General features: G+C 42.5%; 1 protein-coding gene across 1 annotated transcript; it reads left to right on the top strand.

The window, feature by feature from the left end:
- Positions 1–16,463: 16,463 nt before the first annotated feature.
- Positions 16,464–24,618, top strand: LOC115538232 (NLR family CARD domain-containing protein 3-like). Its single transcript, XM_030349888.1, has 3 exons — positions 16,464–16,632; positions 21,433–23,216; positions 24,613–24,618. The coding sequence occupies exons 1-3, from the start codon at positions 16,464–16,466 to the stop codon at positions 24,616–24,618; spliced, it is 1,959 nt and encodes a 652-aa protein (XP_030205748.1).
- Positions 24,619–25,622: the final 1,004 nt, after the last annotated feature.

Genomic DNA, 25,622 nt, shown 5'->3' with positions numbered 1-25,622 from the left:
GTCTATGGGGGGAATTTTGTGCCAGGTCAATTAAAACTGTCTAAACCAGGTAGAATAAGAGTCATCCAAACTCACAACAATTATGCACATCTGGGTAATAAATATAGGGTGATATTCTATAAACAAAACAACAACTGAATCTAAAAGAAAAATATAGGAGTTATCGGTTGAAACAAATGTTATTGTAAGTCAATTATAATAAACTATTTCCTAATTATCTTTTAGTTTTAGATGTGGTATGCTTTCAATATCCCCTCGTGTATGTAACAGTCGAGTAACCTCCATTATCTTGGTGGCTCTGACACACACGAGAGGACATTCACACATGGTATATTTATCCTCCATTTGTTTTTATTTTACACTTTTACTTATTTTTATTTTCATTCAGGAGTTCTTACACACTTAGAATGGGTTGTTGAGGGCAGCTGTCTCCCAACAAACCCAAAGCCTTTGTTAACCAGATGGTAATCTAAGTTCCTTAAAATGTCATAAATAAGGGATTGCGGCCGTTCCTTATCACCAGGGGCGGACTGGCCATCGGGAGGTTCGGGAGATTTCCCGAACGGCCGGACGATTTCAGGCCGAGCCGGCCGGCCGTAATTCTTTCAGATTTTTTTTATTATTTTTTATTATATATTTAAATATTATTTTTTGTTGTAAAATATGTAAAAAAAAAAATGAAAAAGTTAAGTAAGCCGTGATTTGGGGTGACCTGCTGCCGGATATTTACTTACAGCGCGAAATGGAGCTCTTGCCTGATGGTGAAACGGGGCCGATGTATTACTGTCAATTTAGAGGGGGGAGCACCCCCACAGTGCATGGGGGCAAAGCGAGCGGCCAAAGCGAGCGGCCAAACGGCCCCTCCCAACTTGGACTGCTCCGCGGTCTGTCATTTCTGATTGGCTCAGCCTGACACACGGCCGGGTCACTTACCCGGTACTTCTCGTTGATCTCACTGAAGTTACACAGAAATACGAAAAAGTCAAAAAGGAAAAAAGGTGGTGGAGAGGAAAAAGAATTGGGTGGCGCTCAGAAGTTGAGGTTGAAAAGGAAAAAAATGTTAGAGCAAGACGCAGCCAAATGTGCTAAATGAACCAAACTTTTCCGTGGAAAAGCCAAGGTTGACGGCGACGCCCCTGTCAGCGAGACCAATGGTTCGGCGGGAACAGGACACAGCAGTATAGCTATGACAGGTGCACTAGCGAGCATGTTTGGCAATATAATAATGACTTAAACTAATTATGGAAGTACCAGAGACGTCAGAGAACTATTCATAATATTGTAATGCCCACGGAAGAGGCAGTGAATGAAGTATTGATTAGAGAGAGATTTATTAGATACCACCGCTAATAAACCATTGGAACACTTCAACACCGGTAACCACAGCAACGCACAACAAACCCCGGCCCGCCCCCATCTCCCAAACCCTGTGTATGTGTAAGACAATTTTTTTCCACTAAAATAATTGTATCTTGCACTATTTAGATCATTTTCAGCCTTTATTTACCTTTCTAGGCACATGCAATTTCTAATATTTTGTACATGGACAAGATTGCTTATCAAATATTTCCCAGTGATCTTCACAATATTCCAAACACATGCACATCCCAACATTGACATGCAGTTGCAATGCACATATCCACCACGGATAAGGACTAGTTTTTATTATTTTACACCGTGGCAAAATTCTACGCGCGCTATTCCCGCGGTCTCATAAAAGGCCTCTCCATACCAAAGTCCCGGGCCAAATTTTTGGGCCAGTCCATCCCTGCGTCTCTGCGCTTCCTTGGGGATCAAGGATAACAGGCCCAAACCAACACAGGATAACAAAGGATTTGTTAAACAGATTGCACCACTACCCTCAAAGATTTACATTTTAAACGACCCTGCAGAATAACAGGGTGACAAGACCATATGGGAAGATACAAACATACAAAACCCAAATTCGTAACATTAACAAAAAATATCATAATATAAAATATCTGCATTTTCAATATTAGGCAACCCACTTCTGTTGTCACCGGCATGTTGTCAGTCGGGGTCCAGTCGGGTTCAGTCGGGGTCATATCATGGCTGTGCGTTTTGGTTGACCATTAAACTGGTTGTGATATATTGTAATAATCGAGTATCTACTGTCTACATAGCCCGTCGTGTAATGAAAAACGTAACAAGTACATTGACAATCACACTCAGGATGAATTATGGATAACATTTTATCCTACTTATTTAGTTTAGTTGTAAGTATTTCCAATTATGAAATGTCTGTTGTTTTCATAATCTGTAAGGAAATATATATATATATTTTTTTTTTCGTTTTGGTACTCGGACCTCATCAGGTCTGTTGTACTATGCATTTCTACCGCTCCTCCTCAGGGTACCCTATTGGGGGGGATTCTTCCACTCTCCTACGAGGCAGGTTATCCCAGAACTCTTCTATTAAGAATCCCCAGCGCCGGATATTCCCCGGACTTCTGTGGACGAGCGGTATGCACGCTATGGACAACTTTAAAGGCTAATCGTTCATGTTGTGGAGTCTAGATAATTATCCCTTTATCCCAAGATCACCGTGTAACTCTTGTACAGGGATCTGCTTTGATGTAAGACCCCTGGGTCGGTTTCTTTTGGCAGGTCCTCTTTCGGTTCTGGAATCTGGCTTCTCTAATTATTGAATACAAGATAATGCCTGCATATTGGTGGTACGATATTATATCTATTGCAATCGCTCCAACGGAAGCAATAGTTGACTTTTGAACATCACACGCAGTGTTATCCAGTTTATTCGTGTGTAGTAGCTGATTAGTGCAGAATTTTACACATGTAGATTTAATATTCGCAAAAAATGTAATGTAATTGAACTATAGCAGTTGAGCTAACTCCCTCCTTGTGCACCGGTTAAAACCATGTGCATCATTTATTAATTAGACATATTATTTTAGCAGTTGAACCCCGTGTCTATTTGAACCATCCTGGTTCTCTAATATCAATGTGCATGACACAACCCGTGTCTATTGCACTCCTGTTTTGCTACACAAAACGCATGAAAATAGACAGAAGGGCTCAGCAACCTGGAAAAACATAATGACTGTGAGTGTTAGGCATTCGTCCCTGCTTATACTGCCATTTCCTGAAGAGAGAGAGAATTAAGATCAATGCACAGAAGCAAAATGATGAGTGTTGGGCAACTGGAGTGCTTGTGTTGCCACTTCCTGGAGAGAAAAGAGAATATTTGTAGTGATGTAAACAATTAAAATGATGAATGCCAGGCATCCATCACTGCTCGGGTTGCAAAGGCCTGAAGAGAAAAGAGAACAAATTTAGTACAAATGCAAACATTTATAGATCGTTTAAACTATTAATGTTGCTGAATCAAAAAACATTGATTACAACCTACACAAATATTTGCGTGTTCTGCCGATATCAAGTAGGGACTGGCTCCCTATATTTCAGCACCCAGACAAACACACCCTCAAATACACAAACAAATATACTAAATGTACATTCTGGTCCTAACACATGGCCAAGTGTTCAGGGTGGAAGGGGGCAAGGGGAAGAAAGAACAATAAGAAAATACTTCAATTTAACTGACAATAGGAAGGGGTTTAGCCTCCTTCTTTCAGCAATATGAATAAGGGAGTGTGTGGAAGAGAGCGTTTGAAGGTACACACTAGGTGTGTAGGGGTGGTCCTCTTTAAGTTGCAGGTCTGTGTGATCTGCAGGGAGACCAACAGGTCTTTGCCTATCAAGTTGATGTGGCATAGGGGGTGTATAGGAATGTATGAGATCCCTCTGTTCCAGTATGAATGTTAAAGTCAAGAGGGGTTTTGAACGGCTGTTCAATGGGTTACCTTATTGTTGCAAGGCAAACTTGGGCTCGCCTGGTGGGGGCAGACAATTAAGGGGATTCTTGAGCTGGATGGGGGGAAAACATTAGTAGTTGGCTTCTTGGAAAGCAGGGGGTCACCCAGTTGGGACTTATAATGGTTATATTCTTGTGGTACAGGGGGAGATGTTGAGATGGAATTGGGAATACTCTCGTGTCAACGAGTAGGGGGAAACGACGAGATGGAACTGGGAATAGTTCTGTTCTCAACCAGTGGTGGGAGGCGTTGAGATAGAACCGGGAATAGTTCTCTTCTCAATGCGCAGGGAGATGTTAAGTTGGGGGGGGGGGGGGTTGGCTACATAGACTACTAAGAACTACAAAAATGGCGGCGGGGAAAACTACAAACATATTAACCGATAACAGAAACTTCTCTGAGTTCTATCTGTCCGGCTGGAATCTGTGGTACCTTATGGCATAAGGCTACCACTTAACCGCAATTTGCGCTCTCAGTACACTCTGTCTCTGCGCTGTGTGTACATTTATGTGTACACAGATAGCCCTATGAGATCCTCGGATGAAAAAGGGGAACTACAAACAGAAGTTATCGTTGGTAAAAAATAACGACAGAGAGAGAGAGATGTGTCGTGGGAGGGGTGGGGGGGGTTTACGAGGAGGGTTTGGCGGGAGGAAGAGTGGAGGGGGGGGGGTTCATTAAGATAGTGGAAGAGGAGAGGAGGAGAGAGACAGGGTTGGAGAGAGAGAGAGATGAAAGGCCAGTGAGGAGAGGGGGTGTTAGACTGGGCCTGGAGAGGGGGTGGTTTGGGTATCCTGTTGCGATTGTTTCAGATAAAAAGATGGCGACTATCGCCTTACCGGACTGCGCCGGAGCACCCAGGCCACAAGATGGCACTGTTGCTTTCAAAAAGTGTGTGTGAGAGAGAGAGAGAGAGAGAGAGAGAGAGAGAGAGAGAGAGAGAGAGAGAGAGAGAGAGAGAGAGAGAGAGAGAGAGAGAGAGAGAGGTAAAAGGAGTTCTATGGGGGGAGAGGGAGAGAGATAAGGGGGAAAGGGGGAGAGAGAGGGGGAGAGAGAGAGAGAGAGAGAGAGAGAGAGAGAGAGAGAGAGAGAGAGAGAGAGAGAGAGAGAGAGAGAGAGAGAGAGAGAATTAACACCCTGGGGGTCCTGCTGTGTAATTGTTTCAGGAAAACAAGATGGCGACTATCGCCTTACCGGACAGCGTCGGAGCACCCAGGCCACTGTTGCCTTCAAAAAGTGTGAGAGAGAGAGAGAGAGAGAGAGAGAGAGAGAGAGAGAGAGAGAGAGAGAGAGAGGGAGAGGGAGAGGGAGAGGGAGAGGGGGAGAGAGAGAGAGAGAGATGTTGCTACTGTCCCAGGTAAGAGACCATGCGGTCTTCAAAAAGGACAAGATGGCGTCTACCGACTTGCAGAACAGATTTAGAGGCAGTCAAACCACAAGATGGAACCCGTGGTATGAACAAAAGGAAATAACAAAATGCGTCAATCACCTTTTCCGAGAGAGAGAGAGAGAGAGAGAGAGAGAGAGAGAGAGGGAGAGGGAGAGAGAGAGAGAGAGAGAGAGAGAGAGAGAGAGAGAGAGAGGGAGAGAGAGAGAGAGAGAGAGAGAGAGAGAGAGAGAGAGAGAGAGAGAGAGAGGGAGAGGGAGAGAGAGAGAGAGAGAGAGAGAGAGAGAGAGAGGGAGAGGGAGAGGGAGAGAGAGAGAGAGAGAGAGAGAGAGAGGGGGAGAGAGAGAGAGAGAGAGAGGGAGAGAGAGAGGGAGAGAAAGGGAGGAAGGGTGTTACACTCGAGCTGGGCCCCTCGCTGTTCTTGTTCTATGCCAGACCAAGCGGCAGTGGTGGCTCGCCTATAGAGGGCGCTGGGGCGCCGCCCTCCCGCCGACCGGCCATCTTTTCTTTTTTAAATATATTTATATATATTTTCTCATTTTGAGAATTCATCTATTTTAATTGCATTCGAGTAATGCATTTACTTTAGAATATCTTTAGAATCCCCCATGATTAAATCTTCATTCACTGACATGTTCAACGTTCATCTTGGTGAAGTAGATGTCCTCCGTGGGGCGCAGTTCGCTCAGCCCCACATGCCTGAATTATTAGCCAATGGTTCCCCCGTTGCTAGGCAGAAAAGTACATAATTTTGCCAATCAGCGTCGTCGAATTGTATGGCTTTGGGGCGCTCAAGATATAGCCCCAAGCGCAGTGCACCGTCCACTGCACGTAACCGCGGATTTGCCATTACCTCAGAGATCAGCAAGATGGCGACTTTGAGTACTGCTTCCACTGTTTCCCTGTGAGTTCAGCTAGTAAAAGAACTCGGAGCAGAAAAGCCAGAAGTGAACGTAACCCAACAAGCAAGAGAAAAGGATAGAGCCTGCAAGAGAAGTTTTTCCAGAGTTTGGTTCAGGCTTGGCTAACTAGCTCTGGGTATGCCAATGCAATTTTTTGCTTTCCTTGTATACTTTTTAATACAAGTGCGTGTGATAGTTCGTGGACACAGACCTGACGTAAGGGGAATGACACATTCTGTCAGAACGGATCAAATAAACACAAGCGAGCAAGAGTGCATATGAACAACTGTGTGAAGCTAGCCATGCTAGAGGTAAGCAACTTCTATTTATTCCACTAGCCTATATGTATTTCCCTTGAGATGGACACTGGTTGCAGACCCTCACAACCTCCCCCCACCCCGTACTGTATATAGTTCTCTGCAAACCTATGGTGGGACCAGGCCTTCATTGTTGTTCAGTGTTTAAATGTGGTCGATAGTGTTTAAATGTGGTCGATAGGGTTTACATGTTTAAATGTGGTCGATAGGGTTTAATTGTGGTCGATAGTGTTTAAATGCGGTCGATAGGGTTTAAATGTGGTCGATAGGGTTTACATGTTTTAATGTGGTCGATAGTGTTTATATATGGTCGATAGGGTTTACATGTGGTCGATAGGGTTTAAATGTGGTCCATAGTGTTTAAATGTGGTCCATAGTGTTTAAATGTGGGCGATAGTGTTTGAATGTGGTCGATAGGGTTTACGTATGGTCCATAGTGTTTAAATGTGGGTGATAGTGTTTAAATGTGGGCGATAGTGTTTAAATGTGGTCGATAGGGTTTACGTGTGGTCCATAGTGTTTAAATGTGGGTGATAGTGTTTAAATGTGGGCGATAGTGTTTACATGTGGTCGATAGGGTTTACATGTGGTCCATAGTGTTTAAATGTGGTCGATAGTGTTTACATGTGGTCGATATTGTTTAAATGTGATCGATAGTGTTTAAATATGGTCGATAGTGTTTAAATGTTCTTTTCCCTCACTCTCCACCTCATCCCTAACTCTCCACCTCAAGCTGGTGTGTAGTGAGCGTTCTGGCACCGATTGGCTGCCGTGCATCACCCAAGTGGGTGCTACATATTGGTGGTGGTTAGTGAGGTCCCCCCTTCACTTTAGGCGTCTTTGAGTGTTATTAATTAGGGGTCCAAGCCAACAGGTTGGATCCCTATTGTTTTTGTAAGGATTTTTCTTATTATTATTCCTGCGCTAAAAGTGGTACCACAGCCCAAACCGTAAATGGTGCCGACACGCCAATTGCATGACTTGATCCAGGTCCGGCACCGCTACTCAGATAACCAAATCCAGACGCGCCGGTCACTAGGTGGCGCTATACCAAGGACAGACGCGTTTGGGGCTATAACTCCCACACCGAACCTCCCACATTCAAAAACTTGTACCCACATACGCACACGCAAAGAATGCATGAAACACTTTTTTGATGCGACCTTCGACGACGAAACGGTAGCGTTTTGAATATTGGTTTATTAGCTAAATTAGACGTGGAATATCAAAAATCCAAAGAAATCCAAAATTAGACATCGGATCGAGTCCAAGTTTTACACGCATGTTGGTGTTAACCTTAATGTCGTTCGATAAAAAATTCGGAAACTTTCGCCATTAGGGGGCGCAATAAACGAGGAAATTGTATATCTTTTACAAATTTTCGCCGCGAAAACGCGACACTGACTTCTCGCTACTCCTACCACAGTCAAATCCTTTGTATACACAGGTTCAGGGTAGCGTTTTGAACACATGCTTCGCGTTGTGCCGGCGAAACGCACATTTCTTGTCGCGTTGTGCCGGCGAAATGCACACTTCTTGGACCCCTGCATAACTGCTTGCAGTTGTAGTTATTATTATTCTTCATGTTTAACCTCTGTTTTCCTTTTATTCCTAGTCTGTTTTGCATAGTTTTGAATGATGACTATATGCTCTGTAAGGTGTCCTTGGGTGTCTTGAAAGGCGCCTCTAAATTAAATTTATTATTATTATTATTGTGCATATTGTATATAGTCCTCTGCAAACCTATTCAGTGTACATACTGTATATAGTTCCCTGCAAACATGGTGGCATCAGGCCTTCAGTGTGCATATTGTATACAGTCCTCTGTGAACCTAGTCAGTGTACATACTGTATATAGTTCTCGGCAAACCTATGGTTGCTTCAGGCCTTCAGTGTTCATATTGTATATAGTCCTTTGCAAACCTATTCAGTGTACATACTGTATATAGTCCTCTGCAAACCTATGGTGGCATCAGGCCTTCAGTGTGCATATTGTACTGTATGTAGTCCTCTGCAAACCTATGTTGGTATCATGCCTTAAGTGTGTCTTCAACAACCACACACAAAAGTTTGCACATTTACATGAATTTTGTGGAATTCATATTTTATTGTATTTGTCTAAATGCATACTAATGCAGACTGTAGATATATTTATGAGTGACGTTTACCAACACAATGGCTTGGCCGTAACACAGTCACCCATTATCTCTATCTCTCTCTCTCTCACTCACACACAGAGAGAGAGAGAATGTTCTTTTTTTGCCTTTACTATTTGGTCAGAATGCACCAGGATGCTTCGTTTGTTTGTGAAAATCACAAAAAAATCTTGTGGGGGAGGATGCCCCCAGACCCCCCTTTTTGGGTTTGGAATGCAAACGTTCAGCCCCCCGTCAAATAAATTCCACCAGCCGCCACTGCCAAGCGGTCCCTACACAAAGCAAGATGGCGTTTATTGTCCTACTGAAACGTGTCAGAGGTTCCCAGACTACAAAGATGGCGCTGGTGTTTGTAACAAAAGAAACCTACGTCATCAAGACGCGCCGTCCCTTTAAACACCGAAACCACGTGCTTCACCCAATGCTCGCGTAAAAAACAAAGTGCGTCGCAATTCAACCTAGATATTATTTGGCCAAACGCACTGTTTTGGACCCCTGTAGGAAGTATGAGATGCCGGCAAGTTTGTTTCCATGGCGGGTTAGTGAAGCATGCAAAGCAGTTGGGTTAAAACTGCGCAAGGCTGCCTCTACGGATGGGTTATTACTCTAGACAAAATTGCACAATGTGGTTTTCACATCAACCGTGCCGGAAGGAACCAATCCCATTCGAACCCCAGGGCAAACAAAGCCAAAGCCACGTATTAGCCTCGTCCTCCTCACTTGTCTGAGGTGCCGCCCTCTGTGGATGGAGCAGCTATTGCAGCCTTCAGTAAGGTCCTGCTCCCCTTGTGGCTATGTATAGTATTTACGGCTTATATGTTTGGTCCTGCTTCCTAGTGGTTAAGTGAGGGCAATACAGCTTGTGTGTTTGAATCTGCTTCCTAGAGGCTATGTGGAGGCAGCTTATGTTCTTAAAATACGTAACATAGGTATTGTTGATGCGGGTGCGGATTTGCAAAATAAGACCCGTGCAGGACTCTGGCACTGGCACACTAGCCGCAGATTAGGGCTTTGACTTTTGGCCAAAAATCATATTCGAAGTTCGTTTGTTTATTAATATTAGTATTCGAATATATTCGAATATTTATTAATAATATTTTGACCATTAAATGCCTTCAGTAATACCTGGGCTGAATCCGAGTACTTAGTACATACTATTTATGTTCAGTGTCTACTACTTGACCGTACTACACTTGTAGTACGGTCTACAGCTATGCGTAGAACGCCTAGAACGGTCTACAGCTATGCGTAGAACGCCTCTGAACTCTTCCGAACACCGCCGTAACTCCACCGGATGTTTGGAGATGACGTGTCTCCCCTCAGATGCCGGCAAAATTACCTTGATAAGTTACCTGTTTTCCATCTTGTCATCGTTGCTATTAAATTAAAAATGTATTTTTACTTAATTACTTTACTTTTTTACTCTTTTTAATGTCTCTTTTTTTCGCCGCTTTCTATGACGTCTTTCTAAGCCGCTGTTGGTAGTGTCGGGTCAGCCATCTCTTCTTCGTTCGTTACCACACCCGTAGTCTGGTAACGTAGTGACCTACCGTTGTATACTGTGGCGGTAGTACGCATTCGGAAACGTTTTCCGTGCTACACAATGCACACTGAGCATTCGGACGCGCTATATTTGTGGCGTACTACAAAATGCATACTATAAGTATGAGTATTCGGATTCAGCCCTTGATTGGGCTTTGCGAGGTTTGTTTACCGGCGTTGCTATGGTTACCGGTCTTGCGTGTTCCAACTGTTTATTATGTTTCTAATAAATCGCTGTCTAATCAATACTTCATTCACTGCCTCTTCCGTGGTCATTACAATATTATGAATAGACTGCATGGGTTCTCCGACGTCTCTCCCTCTTGGCCTGCCCATAACAGGTTCGAATATTAAGGGCTGCCTAATATTCGTTCGAATTATTTTTATTTTTTTTGATATTCGAATTATATTCGAATCACGAAGTTCGAAGTCAAAGCCCTACCGCAGATCGGAAGGACGAGTCAATAGTTTGCGAATTGTTCAAAACACATGTAGCAGGTTTGTGAAATCGTTCTCCTTCTCACAGAGACGTTTACGCTCGCTCGATATTTAATCCCTTGGCCAGGACCCTCCCTATCCTTCTCACACTCATTGGCCTGCTAAATATTATTATTATTATTAATATTATTACTTTATATGATTCGTTGAGGCGCCCCTTCCCTGTCTAACGTGTACAAACAAAAGAATAAAAAAGTGCAAATTTAATGGTCTCACATGTGCTACCAGCTGTAAAATTAAGTCACATACTCTCAAATTTTGGTCGCAGTTGGGAGCCCTGTCTACACTAGATTGTTGATGATGGTTAATCTGCACGCATGAAACACACGTCATAGAATAGGGACTTTTTGTAATGTATTCAGTTGTAATGTTAAAGAAAATATTCTAACCTATTATAAATCTGGCGTTGGCCTCTAAGAAGAGTGAGGGAAAACCAAAGTATATTCGAAAACATACGGAATCGGCGCAAAGCCACGTTACTATAAACTATGGACGGTATCCTGTGTTTATGTTAATGCACATTGGACAAACTGTTACATTTTGGCTGTATGATAGGCATGGGTTTTTGGCATTGATCTTTTTTTTTTGTTTCCTATTTTTTATTATTTTCTTAATCAAACAAAACAATCACAAACCTCAGATACATACATCACAAGATGACAAAACTCACAGGAAATTACAAAACAATACACACTACAACACAGGGGGGAGGGCAGATCTATAATATTCAATAAATTCATTTAAATTCCCAGTTTCTCAAATACAGTCTTATAAAGTCTTATTAAAACACATGGACCTTCATCGCCATGGTCAAGATCCTTGAGGAGCGCGGTTGCACGTTCCATTGTCAGGAGATCCATAAAGTCTATTCACCAATTGTCAGTGTTGAAGCAATTTGGTTTTTGTACTTTCCAATTCATCATAATGATTTGTTTAACCGACAAAAAGGCTAAAGCTATAATGTGTTGCGTAAGACTAGACCAGATATTTTCTACTCCTACTGCCTAAATGGCAAATTAGTGGGCAGAGTGATATTTTCACTTTCAGAATATAAGGAAAGTTAAAGATCACATCTTTCCAAAAGCTCTTTACTGAGGGGCAATTCTAAATTAGATGTATCAATGTTCCTGCCTCTCCACAACCATGCCAACAAAAATGGGAGAGGGACTTGTCCATTTTCTTTAATCTGCTTGGTGTTAGATATGCCCTGTGCAAGATTTTTATTTGAAGAATTGTATATCTTACACATTTGGATAAGGCTGTTGTGTTTTTGGTAATTGTATCCCACTCTGCATCAGGGGAGAGCCGAGTCCATTGAAACACTTTTCAGTTAAACGTCTTTTTCAAAGATGATGTTACGTATACAAAGAATTTCAACATGTGATCAACAACTCACATGTGTGTTATCTTAGTTACAAGTGTAATTCAATACATATGTTGGATGATCGAGCTGTTTTTTAACTTAAAAAGTAAGTTGACATCTGTTTCAAATGCCCCGCCTAGTTGGGACGTTTGAAACAAAACATGCGTGACGAATGAAACAGCATATTTTAAAAATAAACTATTGAACTTACTCTTGTTTTTTTGCTATATACCGGACAACATAGTAGTGTACTCGTCATTGCTAAAATTTCACATAATTCCGCATAATATGAATAGGTTAAAATATATTTTTGGCCCGTGCGTAATTGTGCGTAATTGTCAAGATGCACATTTCGATTAATACTCACCTTTCTTCTTTTGGACGACTAATTTTGCATTAAATTTACTTATTTCCCTGTCCTAAGTCATGTTTAGGGATACACAGTTGAATATCCTTTTATTTATTTTAAACAAAAAGTACCACGTCAACCGGATAACATGACTGTTGCGTTTGAAACAAGTGTTTCAATTGTCCCGACAGCGACTACTGACACTTAAACCTTTTTTACCTCTAAACTTCAAAACTCTGACATTGCACACTTTAACACAGGTTTAAGTACTAATTCATCTGTTGTATAGTCATATTATTATGGCACGAAACAAAAAACACAACTATTTATTACAAAAAAACTACCGCAGGAAGGATTTATTTTGCGCTCTCGGAAACAGGTTTGGGGGATAACGATTGGACGTCATTACACAAAATTTCCTGGGGTTGGTCAGTCTTGCATGCTGAACGTAGTGAAGAAATTTGACGTGAAAGCCTTGCGTGGTTTTCAAGGTAATCGCTGTGTTTCAATCGTCCCGTGTTTCAATCGACTCGGCTCTCCCCTACTCAGCGGTATGCCCAAGTCCTGCACCCATTTGTGTTGAATAGAGGATAGGCTGTCAAAGGATGCAGTGGTCCACAACTCGTATAATCTTGATGCTGTTCTCCTCCCTGATGCGATCTCCCTCAGTTTTGTCCAGATCCAAATCCTGTACTATGCGTTCTTTTAAAATGAGCAACCCCAAAATTTATTTTAATTGTATGTATGCAAAAAAGTCGACATCTTTTAAATCATATTGTGCTTTAAAGACATTAAAGGGTACCATATAACCATCTACAACTATCTGACCCACTTGATTTATACCTCTATGTTTCCATGATTTGTTTGTTAATATTTTCCAACCGCTTTTAATAGGTGTTACTCCAAATAGGGCATGAAGGTAAGTATACTCCATTGAAAGGGAGACGCTTATGTATTATTTGTTTTACCTCACAGGACAATTTAATAAGAGGATTGACTATTTTCAAATTGGTTTTGGGGTGATACCATAAAGCGGTGAGGGAGAAAGATTTGTCTTGGTGGGTTAAAATTGTTTCCTCAACCCATTCCTAACTCACTCTGGCCTGTATAGGCCCACAACAAAGGAAACCTAGCATTATAAGCAAGATAATAAGAATAAACATCTGCGACTCCCAATCCACCTCTTTCCCTCGATCTGGATAGTCTTTTGTAGCTGATTCTTGTTTTTTTTTATTGCTCCACAAGAAATCTGAGAATAATTTATTCATTTCTTTGAACCAGTAAAGAGGGATTTTGAGAGGAATTGCTGATATAAGAAATAATCTTGGTAAAATATTCATTTTCAGCACTTCTGGTCTGCCCCATAATTAAATGGAAAGAACTGTCCATCTCTTACTGTCCTCCCTAATTGTTTTAAGGAGAAGAGGGCCATTTAAATCAAATATGTCCTCTATGGGAGTGTTAATGTTTCTTCCAATCCTAAAGTTTTGCTTGCGAATCCAAAAGCTTTGTTTGCTGTTGAGCTGAATCTCGTGGGCGGGACCTACGCCGAAAGATGTAAGACACGTCTCTATTGGCCAGTCTCGATCGGAGTGACAGCTTGGCAACATCCGAAAAGCCGCTGCCCCCCGACCGCCTCCAGAAGCAGATTGTCGGCCTGACGGACAGGGTGTTCGTTTGTGCCTCTCAATCCGCGGCGGCGGTCAACAACATCGCCCTGCTCTCCTCTGCCATGGTCTCCTTGTCGGCTGACAGGGAGGCCTACGGGATTTTCAGGGCGCGCACGGGACAAGCCCATAAGACGAAGCCTAGACGGCGTAGCCTACATGAAATAGAACTCCCTCTCTCGTTACTAACTGTGGATGTGGCCAAGCTGTCACTCCTATCGAGACTGGCCAATAGAGACGTGTCTTACATCTTTCGGCGTAGGTCCCGCCCACGAGATTCAGCTCAACAGCAAGCAAAGCTTTTGGATTCGCAAGCAAAACTTTAGGATTCGCAAACAAAGCTTTTTGATTCGCAAACAAAACTTTTGGATTCGCAAACAAAACTTTTGGATTCCCATTAATATTTTTTTTATCACATTAATTTATCGTGCAATAAAACATTTTTTGATTGCAGTGTCGATAGTTTTGCTCTCAAATCTATTTTTTGATTGCAGTGTGGAAAGTTTTGCTCTCAAACCTATTTTTTGATTGCAGTGTGGAAAGTTTTGCTCTCAAACCTATTATTTTTGATTGCATAATAAAGACACAAATCTACCTCCATATACAGGCCTCCAGCTTCTGCATTCTTATAATGTGTCTCCTGTAAGATTGCCACATCACTTTCCAGGGATTTCAAATGTGTTATTATTTTATATCTCTTTGTTTTATTGGAAATCCCTTTTACATTCCAACTCAGTAGTTCAATAGGGGTCATAATGTCCTCTTCTACATTGAAAAACTTTACCCATTAAATAGCTGACAGGAGCAGACAAGAATTAACAAAAGATTGCTCTGGAATTATGAAGGGTCTGCACGCACATGGGTGGGGGATAAGCAACTAACATACAAAGAGATTGCTAAAAGGCAGGTACACACATAACAAAAATCTAATAATATTAAGGCACAGCTGACCTTGCTGCAGTGATCAGACCCCCACCTTACAATAGATTGTAATGATGATAATGATAATCGCTCTAAATAAAAATTCAATAAGGGTGCGTCTCTGCCATCATTACGGAGAGAAATTCTCATGACGCACGCTCATGGTCTAACCACAGCAATTTAATCGCTTTAGAAAAGACAAAAAGTCAATGGTATTAACAGAATGGCTGTTGAAAGGTATTCAAAGGTGAGCCTACATTTTGCTGATGTAATCATAACTCATCTCACAGCGGACATTAACGAAAAATAGTAGGAAGCCTGTTCCTCAGGTCGTTGGCTGCGTCTGTGGGGCTATCGTAGATGTGCTTATTCCCTTCGATGGTCACAATCAGCCTTGCAGGATACAACAGGCCATATCGTAGGTCCATTCCCTGCAGTTTCAAAAATGTCTCGCTGCTTCTTGATGCCACAAGTATATCCTGAAATGCTTGGATGCGTCTTCCTCTCCAGCTCAGCTCCTTCTTCTATCCTGCAGCTTTCAGAATAGCCTGTCTGTCATTCCACCTAAGCATCCGCCTTAGTCTTTCAACTTCTGGGACCCTGTCATCAACTTTTAAGTCCAAAATATATCTCAGAATGCCCTCGACCATCTTGTCTGGATCGCCAGCTTCCAACCCCTCCCGAAGCCAACCAACACTATGTTGTTTCTTTTACTGTGAGCTTCGATTGTGGTTAATTTGTTTTTCAATAAATCAATTTCTTTTGTCATGTCGTTTAAAGTTGTGTTCTCTCCGGCCATCTGATCCTCTACTGCGCTGATGCGCTTCTCCGCGTTAATTACTCTGCTTAAGGTGGCCCGTGTTTCTTTTTTCAGTCCGTTGATCTATTCGTTCAGTTCATCAAAACTTTGTTTAAACGATTCTCTAATGCCAGTGACCTCCGTGATCAGGTGGACAGCCCAGCCTGGTGTGTCTTTGTCTGCCATGATTTGTTTGGTAGCTCGCCAACTGGTATCACGCTGCTTTACAGTTTGCCTACTCTCTTTGCGATTTCCAACACCTGACATTAACGCGTCCTTATCTTAGGAACCTTTTCCGTTACTTTGAAGTGTGTTTACAAATATTTAGAGCAAAAATAAAGGTGTCAAGGTCCATCACTTGCAGAGGAAGTTACCGTGCCACGCCTCGTAGTCACGTGACCACAAGTTTAATTATTGATCTGAAATAGAAACACGATTTAAATGAACTATCACGGTTGTTCGTTCTAAGGACATTTTTTATGTTGTGAGTAAGCAAGTTGGTGCAACAAACGGTTTTATCTTTACCCCAATAAAGATGAGTTTAATGAATTGTGTTTGCTCATTGTCATTTCATATTGCCTTTTGATTTCTCTTCCAGAGGAGCTTCGAAGGATCCGTTCTGAATTTGTGAAGGGAGTTTCAGACCCAGTTATCAAAGGTCTCCTGGATGACCTTTATCATCATAAAGTGTTCAGTACTGAGGAAATGGACTCTGTGATGGCCGAGAGGACCAAAGCAGACCAAGCACGTCGTCTGATCGACATGGTGAACGCTAAAGGGGAGGGAGCAATTCAGATGATGATCGATAGTATGAAGAAGAGGGACCAACACTTTTGCATCAAGCTAGGTCTGACCTCTTCTCCTGCTGGTGTTGGTGAGTTGTTACCATGATTCTACTTTTTAAAGAAACAGTCTCTGCCAGCTTTGTTTTAACAAGAGGGGGGTTTCTTTGTCCTTTAATCCACTGGGATCCAGAGATTCATTATCATCCACTCGGGATTGCATTTGTGTGGAATACGACTTACTTTTTTTGAGAGGTAGGGGTTTTACTAAGTGCTGCTGTATTCCTTGGCTCAATGGTGTTACTGCTAGTTTCACAGGATCCCTTTAATAGTTTGGTAACCCTCACCTTAACCCCTCACACCAATTTCTAAAGGGGTAAAACTAAATCTTTATTTTTGGTGAAAGGTACATCTTCAGAAGGTGGAACTTGACCTGCATGTGTGTGGATGGTCTTTGTCTTTGTATAAAACCCGCTCTGCAGGGCGGGATCTGTCTGATGAGGGAAAGAATAAATATTACACTGATTAGCCCAAAGGTGGCGCTATAGCAACAGTTAAAAAATGCAAACTTTGAACAAACATATCTAATAACCGCTTTGACTTAGAGTCATGATACTTTGTTAACACATGCATATGCTCATGGTGAACAAATATGCCTCAAGAACCTATGACTAAAGTATCGTAGGTTTTTCACTTAGAAGAAAATCCTTTAGCACCTATCATCTATGGACCAATGTCTTCAATCTGCCATTAAGCGAAGTCTGTACTATAAAAAAACTAAAGCGCCCAGGAGCCATTGACTTCTAAAAAGGGTGTGGTTTAAAACGTGTAGAGACTTAAATGCTTATATCTACATCAAAATGGACTCCTACTATCTTGAGTTCAATAAAAAAGTTCTTCAGAATCAAATTCTGAACCAGAGTCAACATATTTTCAATTAGGGCGTGGCATTGAAATGGGCGTGGCCTGTGAATCAAATCACCACAGTTCATAGAAGGAATGTCTGATTTCAGCGGGACCAACTTAGCGGCTGTTGGGGAACAAAGTTCCAACTGCTTGAGTAAATTGAAGTTGATAGACAAAACAACATTGCCGCCAGAGGCTGGAAATCATCCAAAATTAACGCCAAAAGGCAAGGTTAACTTAAACCAATGCTCATCAACCTTGGTGTAGTCAAAGGCACATGGGTCAAGATGAACCCCTCCAAATTGTATCCATGTCGGGCTATTGGGAGCGGTAAAACAATTGAAAATGCAAACTCTCCAAATTGTACCCAGATCGGGCGATAGGGGGAGCTATATCAATTAAATGAAAATGTAGAATTTGGACGGACATATCATCTGACCTTTTTCTTCTACAGTCATGAAATCCTGTAGACATTGTGGTAACCCGATCCTCGATGTTGCCGGGTTCCACGTACAAATCACGCTTGGTAGTGAGGGTTTAAGCCGCACTCAGCATTTATTGCATACATCTGAGACAATACATGATACTCGCGGTCTCTAGGGCCTCCGTGGGCCTCTAGCCGCTCGCAGACCCGAGCAATTCCTTCTTCCTCGCTCCCGTTCCTGGTCAGCCCAAATATCAGTCCTCCTGCTCCTTTTAAAATGGCTCCTCTGCTTTCTCTGCCTCCGGCCAGGTGTCCCCCCAATCTCGCTGATTGGGGAGAGAGTGATGCTCTTCGTCGCCACTCAGTGGGTGGCGGCGGTATACGCCATCAATCACCCCACCTCGGACCCGCCCGGGCCGAGGTTTAAGTGGCGGGATGCCACAACATTTTATCTCCTCGGCCGTTTCTCAATTCCTAGCACGCGTACTACGGACTCGATGACTTGCAAGCACGTACTTGGCAAGTCCGTACTTCAAGCACAGACTTGCGAGCACGCGAGTACGTACCTGCAATTGGAACAGCAGCGGACTCGATGACGTCACCACCTCTGCTCGTCCGTTAACTGTACTACTGCCTCATTTAGGCATATACTACTGAACAATATAAACAAATGATATCAAAACAAAATCCCAGCCTCTTTTATTTTCAAATAGTATGTAAATATTCTGAATGAATAAAAATTGAAAAGATATGCGTGTCCTGTCATGTGTATAAGCTATACACACACAACTTCATATATATATATTTATATATTATTATTATTATATATTATATAAATATATATATAAGTTAACAGTAACTTAAGCTACAGTTGTGCGTCTTCTCCATATTGTCCGCCATCGTACTGCTGCGAGTGCGAAATGCATCCTGGGATTTATAGCGATTGCAAGCACACACGAGCCACCTCCGATGCAGGCTCGATGAAACGGCGAGATCGAGCACGCATCAAGAACACTTCCGGGTTTTACGACAGTACTCGCTTGATGCGTGCTTCGAATTGGAACAGTGCTCGGGCAACGACTGATGACGTTTCACGAGTCCACGAGCACGCACAAGTACGCGAATTGAGAAACGGCCCTCGTGTCAAAATCAGCCCAATCAATGATAGGTGACTAAAGGCGGGGTTTATTTGAGTCAATCATCGTCACCAAACTTGGTGTATTTAAAGAAGCATAGGTCACGGTTAACCAGGCTAAAGTTCAACAAAATAGGGCTATAGGGGGCGCTAAAGCGATCAATTAAAGAATCATAACTCAGCCTTTCGACGTACGGTCATGGAATTTTGTTCGCCCATAAACAGATCCAAGCTGATGCTATTCCAGCGTTGTCAACCTTACACAAACAGAACAGGTCAAAATTGTCATGGTCTGCGTCAGGGTCTTAATGGTCTATTAGGGTCTTCATGGTCTGACAGGGTCTTATTGGTCGGCTTTAGGCTTCGCACCGATAAAATGTTGCTTGCAGCTTGAATTGTAATTATTATTTTAATGCATGGCATAGCCTACTACAGTATTCATTCATGCCGACCCTATAGATTTTCTTTTCCACTATCGACTTGCTATTTCTATGCAGTTTCACACATATGAACAATCTTTGACATCGTAAAATCTAAATTAGGCTAATCGTCTGCATGTTTGTGCTGTGTATAGCCTATGTGTGTGTGTAAGCTTATGTTACAGTTCCAACCTACCTCCAACCTAAGGCACGTCAAAATAGCAACACCAACTGCGCTATCCGCTATGGTACTTAAACCAGGATTTTTTCAGTCAGTTGCGCAACTGCTTTATGGATCTGTAAGATGGCACCATGTATCATTTGCGCCAGAACACGCCTCTGCTTTTCGACAGACATGCCTCTCAGGGCGCAAGTTTAGTGGCGAGAGTTTGCTGCGGGGGGAAATCAGCTTTAAATGGTTTGATCCAGATATGCAGGGTTAAAGTGGGGGTATCTGGTTAAACGGTTCGATCCACATGTGTAGGGATAGTGTTGGGTATCAGGTTAAATGGTTAGATCCAGATATCTAGGGTTATAGTGGAGGTATCAGGTTTAATGGTTTGATCCAGATATTTAGGGTTAGTGTGGGGTATCAGGTTAAATGGTTTGATCCAGATATGTAGGGTTATATCAGGGGCATCAGGTTAAATGGTTTGATCCAGATACTAGAACAGCGTGAAACAGGAGCAGCAGCATTTTTTCACCAAAATCGACTTACAGGGGATTCATTGCTACTAAAAATTAATTAAAAAAAAGGATGCAATGAAAACCTTTAGACATTGTACAGCATACAACAGCAGAATAACTCAGTGGAAGAGATGCAGCACTATCTTGTTATATCAGCATAGTAAGTCACTTTCCACTGATTCACTATCAGTATTGCTATCATTAGACCAATCATATTGCTGTGGAAATAAGAAAATAGTCTTGAAGATTAGTGAATCTGTAACATGCAGTCAAGACCAACTTCTCCGAACACAAGTAATGAAGCCACTATATATCATGAAGTTTATAATTTAAAGGAAATATTGACCTGTTTCCTCTGTTTCTACTGATCACCATCCACTAACTCAGTGGTTCCCAAACTGGGGGTCGCGACCCCCCGGGGGGTCGCGGAGCACCGTCAGGGGGGTCGCGGAGAGATGGGCCAGTTTGCATATTAAAAAATAAAAATAAAATAAAATAAAATAAAAAAAATATACGAATAATTATATGAAACATTATATCAAAATACTGGCGTCAGAATAGGCTTTTAATGCACAGCCACTTTGCAGAGAGAAATCCACCTTTGAAAAGAACCCCCTGTAACCCCACCCTTTGATTCCATATTTGTCGGTTTGTCCCGCCATCGAACGTGGCAATCTCAAAGCTGTCACCAAGATTTCAAAAACTTTGTGCAGAAAGGCAAGCACACCCAAGTCACTGAAAAAAACAACTTTTCGGGGTGGGGATTGGGTTAGTATTGTTATATTGTTACTGACCAATTGTTGATGCTTTACTATTAATGGTTTTGGGGTGGGCCAGGGAGGAGGTATTGATTTTTTTTTTATTGATTTTTTTAATATACTGATATATACATATATTGCTACAAGGTGAAAAATATTATATGTTCTGGGATGGGTTGTGGGGGTACTGTTTATCATTGACTGTCATGAATAATTTTTTTATTGTTTTATAATGAAACTTAAGCCAAAAGGCTATATTTGCATATTTACATGGCTGTCTCTGAAGATTTATATTACATAGTAATAATAACATTATTAAAAATAACAATAATAATAATGGTGATGATTACTACTGCATAATAATAATGATAATAATAATAATAACAATAATAATAATGATTTTGAACATTATTATTATGCATAGTAACATTAATGCACTAAGTTGGGGGGGGGGGTGCTGTCGCGCGGGGCGGGGGGTCGCGAAAACAGTCTCAAGTCCAAAAGGGGGTCCCCTGAAAAAAAGTTTGGGAACCACTGATGTCTTCTGTTTTTTTCTCATTTAGGATCTGCTGCGGTCCAGTGCCAACTTAAAATGAAGTTTAATTTGCAGAACAAGTTCAGGAATGTGTGTGAGGGAATCGCTAAACCAGGAAAATCAACACCTCTGAATGACTTCTACACAGAGATCTTCATCACAGAGAGAGGCAGTGGAGAGGTCAACAAGGAAAATGAGGTCAGACTGATTGAAACAGCGTCCAGGAAACAAGCCAAGGAGGAAACACAAATCAGATGTGAGAACATCTTTAACCCGTTACCTGGACGAGATCAACAAATCAGAACAATTATGACAACTGGAGTGGCAGGCATTGGTAAAACCATCTTAACACACAAGTTCACTCTGGACTGGGCTGACGGCAAGGCCAATCAGGAAATAAACTTCATGTTTTACATCCCTTTCAGAGAGCTGCATTTACTAAAAACAGAGTTTAGCTTGGTGGGACTTCTTCATCGCTTCTTTAATGAGACCAAAGAAGCAGGAATCTGTAGATATGACCTGTTCCAGGTTGTCTTCATCTTTGATGGTCTGGATGAGTGTCGACTTCCTCTGGACTTCGAGAAAAACCCGATCTTGACTGATGTCACAGAGGTCACCTCGGTGGACGTGCTGCTGACAAACCTCATCAGGGGCAACCTGCTTCCCTCTGCTTGCATCTGGATAACCACACGCCCTGCGGCAGCCATTCGGATCCCTGCTGAGTGTGTTGACATGGTGAGAGAGGTGAGGGGGTTCACCGACCAACAGAAGGAGGTGTACTTCAGGAAGAGTTTCAGAAACGAGGCACAGGCCAACGCAATCATCGCCCACATCAAGAAATCACGAAGCCTCCACATCATGTGTCACATCCCAGTCTTCTGTTGGATCACTGTTGAAGTTCTGGACAACTTCTTCAAAGAACACAAGGACCCCCTTAAAAAAAAAGAAGAGATGCCCCAGACTATGACTCAGATGTACAGCATGTTCCTCATGGTTCAGTCCATGCAAGGGGACAAGTATCATTCGAAGGATGAAACAGATCCAAACTGGAGTTCACAGAGCAGGAAGATCATTTTTTCTCTGGGAAAACTGGCTTTTAATCAGCTGGAGAAAGGCAACCTGATCTTCTCTGAGGAAGACCTGGCAGAGTGTGACATCGATATTAAAGCAGCCGCAGTGTACTCAGGAGTGTTCACCCAGACCTTTAAAGAGGAGGGTGGGCTGTGCCGGGCCAGGGTGTTCTGCTTTGTCCATCTGAGCATCCAGGAGTTCCTGGCTGCCCTTTATGTCTTTATGTCATTCATTGACACTGGGGTCAATCTGCTCTCAGGACAACCACAATTCTTTAGGTCTATTTTACCTAAAAACAAAGGAATTGACAAACTCTACCAGAGTGCTGTGGACAAGGCCTTAAAGAGTGAGGACGGACGCCTGGACTTGTTCCTCCGCTTCCTCCTGGGCCTCTCTCTGGAGACCAATCAGAATGTTCTAAAAGATCTGCTGGGAAAGACAGGAAGTAGCTCAAAGACCAGTAAGACAATCGGCTCTTACATTAAGAAGAAGATAAGTGGAAATCTCTCCACAGAGAAAAGAATCAATCTGTTCCACTGTCTGAATGAGCTAAACGACCGTTCTCTAGTGGAGGAGATCCAACAGTCCCTGACATCAGGAAGACTCTCCGAAGAATCTGTCTCTCCTGCACAGTGGTCAGCTCTGGCCTTCATCCTACTGACATCAGAAGAGGAGCTGGACGTGTTTGACCTGAAGAAATACTCTGCTTCAGAGGAGGGTCTTCTGAGGCTGCTGCCAGTGGTCAAAGCCTCCAAAACATCTCTGTAGGTTCACTAATAACATGTATTACAATACACACAACACAATATACATAATGCTAGAATATAAACGTCATAATGATATATAAAACATCTCTGTAGGTTCGCTAATATCATTTATTATAATACAAACAACCCAATATACCTCATAGTAGAATATTCAAATTATAATAACATGCTTTTTTTTGTACATGTAACATGTACTTGTGGTTTAACTTGCAGCTGCGTTTTACCTTGATCTCCATTGCTGTGTCTTCAGAGAAATTCACATCAGACACTAGAGGGCGTATTTTGTTTGTGTTAGTCTAATCTCAAAACTGACGTGGTTTTAGAGGAGACTAAACCAGTTTGCACGATGAAACAAGGCTCCATCATAACCGACACACACCCAGAATTAGTTTTATGAATTATTATTAATAGGTATGATACATTTACACTTATTATACCAGATAGGCCTTCAGTACAATACGGGGTATTGGTCGCGCTGCTCAGCAAGAGCTTTACGCGCTTCTACTTTCAAGCGCTTCCATAGATTTTTTAAATGTGCCGGGCTGCTCGGTCTTCTGCTTGGAAATCTACAGTTGAATGTGTTCGACAGATTATCCCAAACAGCCAATGACAAGTAATTGATTGACGTAGGTGAGGGCAGATTCCAGACTCAGATTTCCACAAAAAGTAGCCTAGACAATTTCAGAATATGTCAACATTATTAGCGTTTTTATTTATTATAGTTTTATTATGTTAAAGTTCACTTTACATTCCAATCAAGTTTTTGTTGGTAATTATAGCACAAAATGCATCCACCATTAAGTTAAGACTGCATCTGCTGGGGTATACTAGAAAATCAGAGTACTTCCGGTTTCCAAGCAGTTTAAACCGAGTCAGCTAGGAATCAGCTGATCCTGTACGAGTCGTTACACAGCAATCAAGTTCAACCTCGTGCGCAGCTGCGTGTTAAACTCCAAAACCTCTGTTTTAAGGAGTACGGTTTTAAAGCGCAGCAATGCCAACTGACAGGGCAATTGGCCCGTTGGGTTTAACCAACAGGATGCGTTGATAAATAGACTTCAGGGTCTTCTGGGGGAAGGGTTAGAGGTCACGAGTGAGCGGGAAAAAGGAGAGAGAGGGAAGAGACAGTACTTTATTCTCTCTAGAGATCGCCCAGCTAAATTATATTTAAACTAGGGCTGTCAAATTTACGCGTTCAATTTGATTAATTAATCACATAAATTAAAAAATTTACGCAAATTTATCGCGCTTCTATAGTCCCCTTTGACCCGATGGAGGCAGACGAGAAAACGCTGCTCGGCCCCGTGAACGGAAAATTCAAGTTTGAACAACTCCTGAGCACACCTCTCCCAAGTGTGCTCATGCCACAGAATTGAAGTGGACTTGAGTACGGTTGGCGTGCTCACACTAGCCAAACGATCTAGACTTGAGCACGGTACAGGTGTGAAACAGACTTGGGCATGGTACAGATGGCCTAGTGTGAGTGCGCCCTTAATCACAGTTCTTTATGTTTTTTGTCTATTGTGTGTTTAGGCTGAATGGCTGTGATCTGTCAGAGAGATGCTGTAAAGCTCTGGCCTCAGTTCTCAGCTCCACCTCCTCTAGTCTGAGAGAGCTGGACCTGACTACCAATGATCTGGAGGATTCAGGAGTGCAGCTGCTCTCTGCTGGACTGAGGAGTCCAGACTGTAGACTGGAAACTCTCAGGTCAGTTTTACTCAATGGTCAAACATTTACGCCACAAGTTCCACATCAAGGGACATTTAACAGATTTGCCTCCTGAATGTTAACAAGTCTAAATAAATATGTAAATGATGTTGTCTCTGTAATCAAGACACAGGCCTTCTACTATAATAGAAGGCCTGTCGCACCAGTTACTCAAAGTTTCTCTTGTGTGCATGTGCCAAAAAGCCTGCAGCACACACACACACACACACACACACACACACACACACACACACACACACACACACACACACACACACACACACACACAGCACGAGCGAACATATGCATACACTGCAAGCACGCACATACACACCGCATACACACACCGCCAGGGCCGCTGACAGGTTTGGCTGGGCCCGGGACAAAATTCTCTCAATGGGCCCCCCCCCCCCCCCCCTCTCTCACTGGTAGCCTGTTCTTCCTCTATCTCACTGGTAGCCTGTTCTTCCTCTCTCTCATCCTCTTTGGTAGCCTGTTCTTCCTCTATCTCACTGGTAGCCTGTTCTTCCTCTCTCTCATCCTCTTTGGTAGCCTGTTCTTCCTCTCTCTCATCCTGTTTGGTAGCCTGTTCTTCCTCTCTCTCATCCTGTTTGGTAGCCTGTTCTTCTTCTCTCTCATCCTCTCTAGCCTCTCCTATAAAGGTGAACATATT

The sequence above is a fragment of the Gadus morhua genome, unplaced genomic scaffold, assembly GCF_902167405.1.
Source record: "Gadus morhua unplaced genomic scaffold, gadMor3.0, whole genome shotgun sequence".
NCBI classification, from domain to species: domain Eukaryota; kingdom Metazoa; phylum Chordata; class Actinopteri; order Gadiformes; family Gadidae; genus Gadus; species Gadus morhua.
Note: the sequence above shows the minus strand (reverse complement) of the source record. Positions and strands in the feature narration are given on the sequence as shown.

Coding starts and splice junctions, on each gene's coding strand:
- LOC115538232 (XM_030349888.1), top strand. CDS start 16,464: ATGGACTCTGTGATGGCCGAGAGGACCAAAGCAGACCAAGCACGTCGT. Junction 16,633..21,432: donor CTCTTCTCCTGCTGGTGTTG/GTGAGTTGTTAC, acceptor TTTCTCATTTAG/GATCTGCTGCGGTCCAGTGC.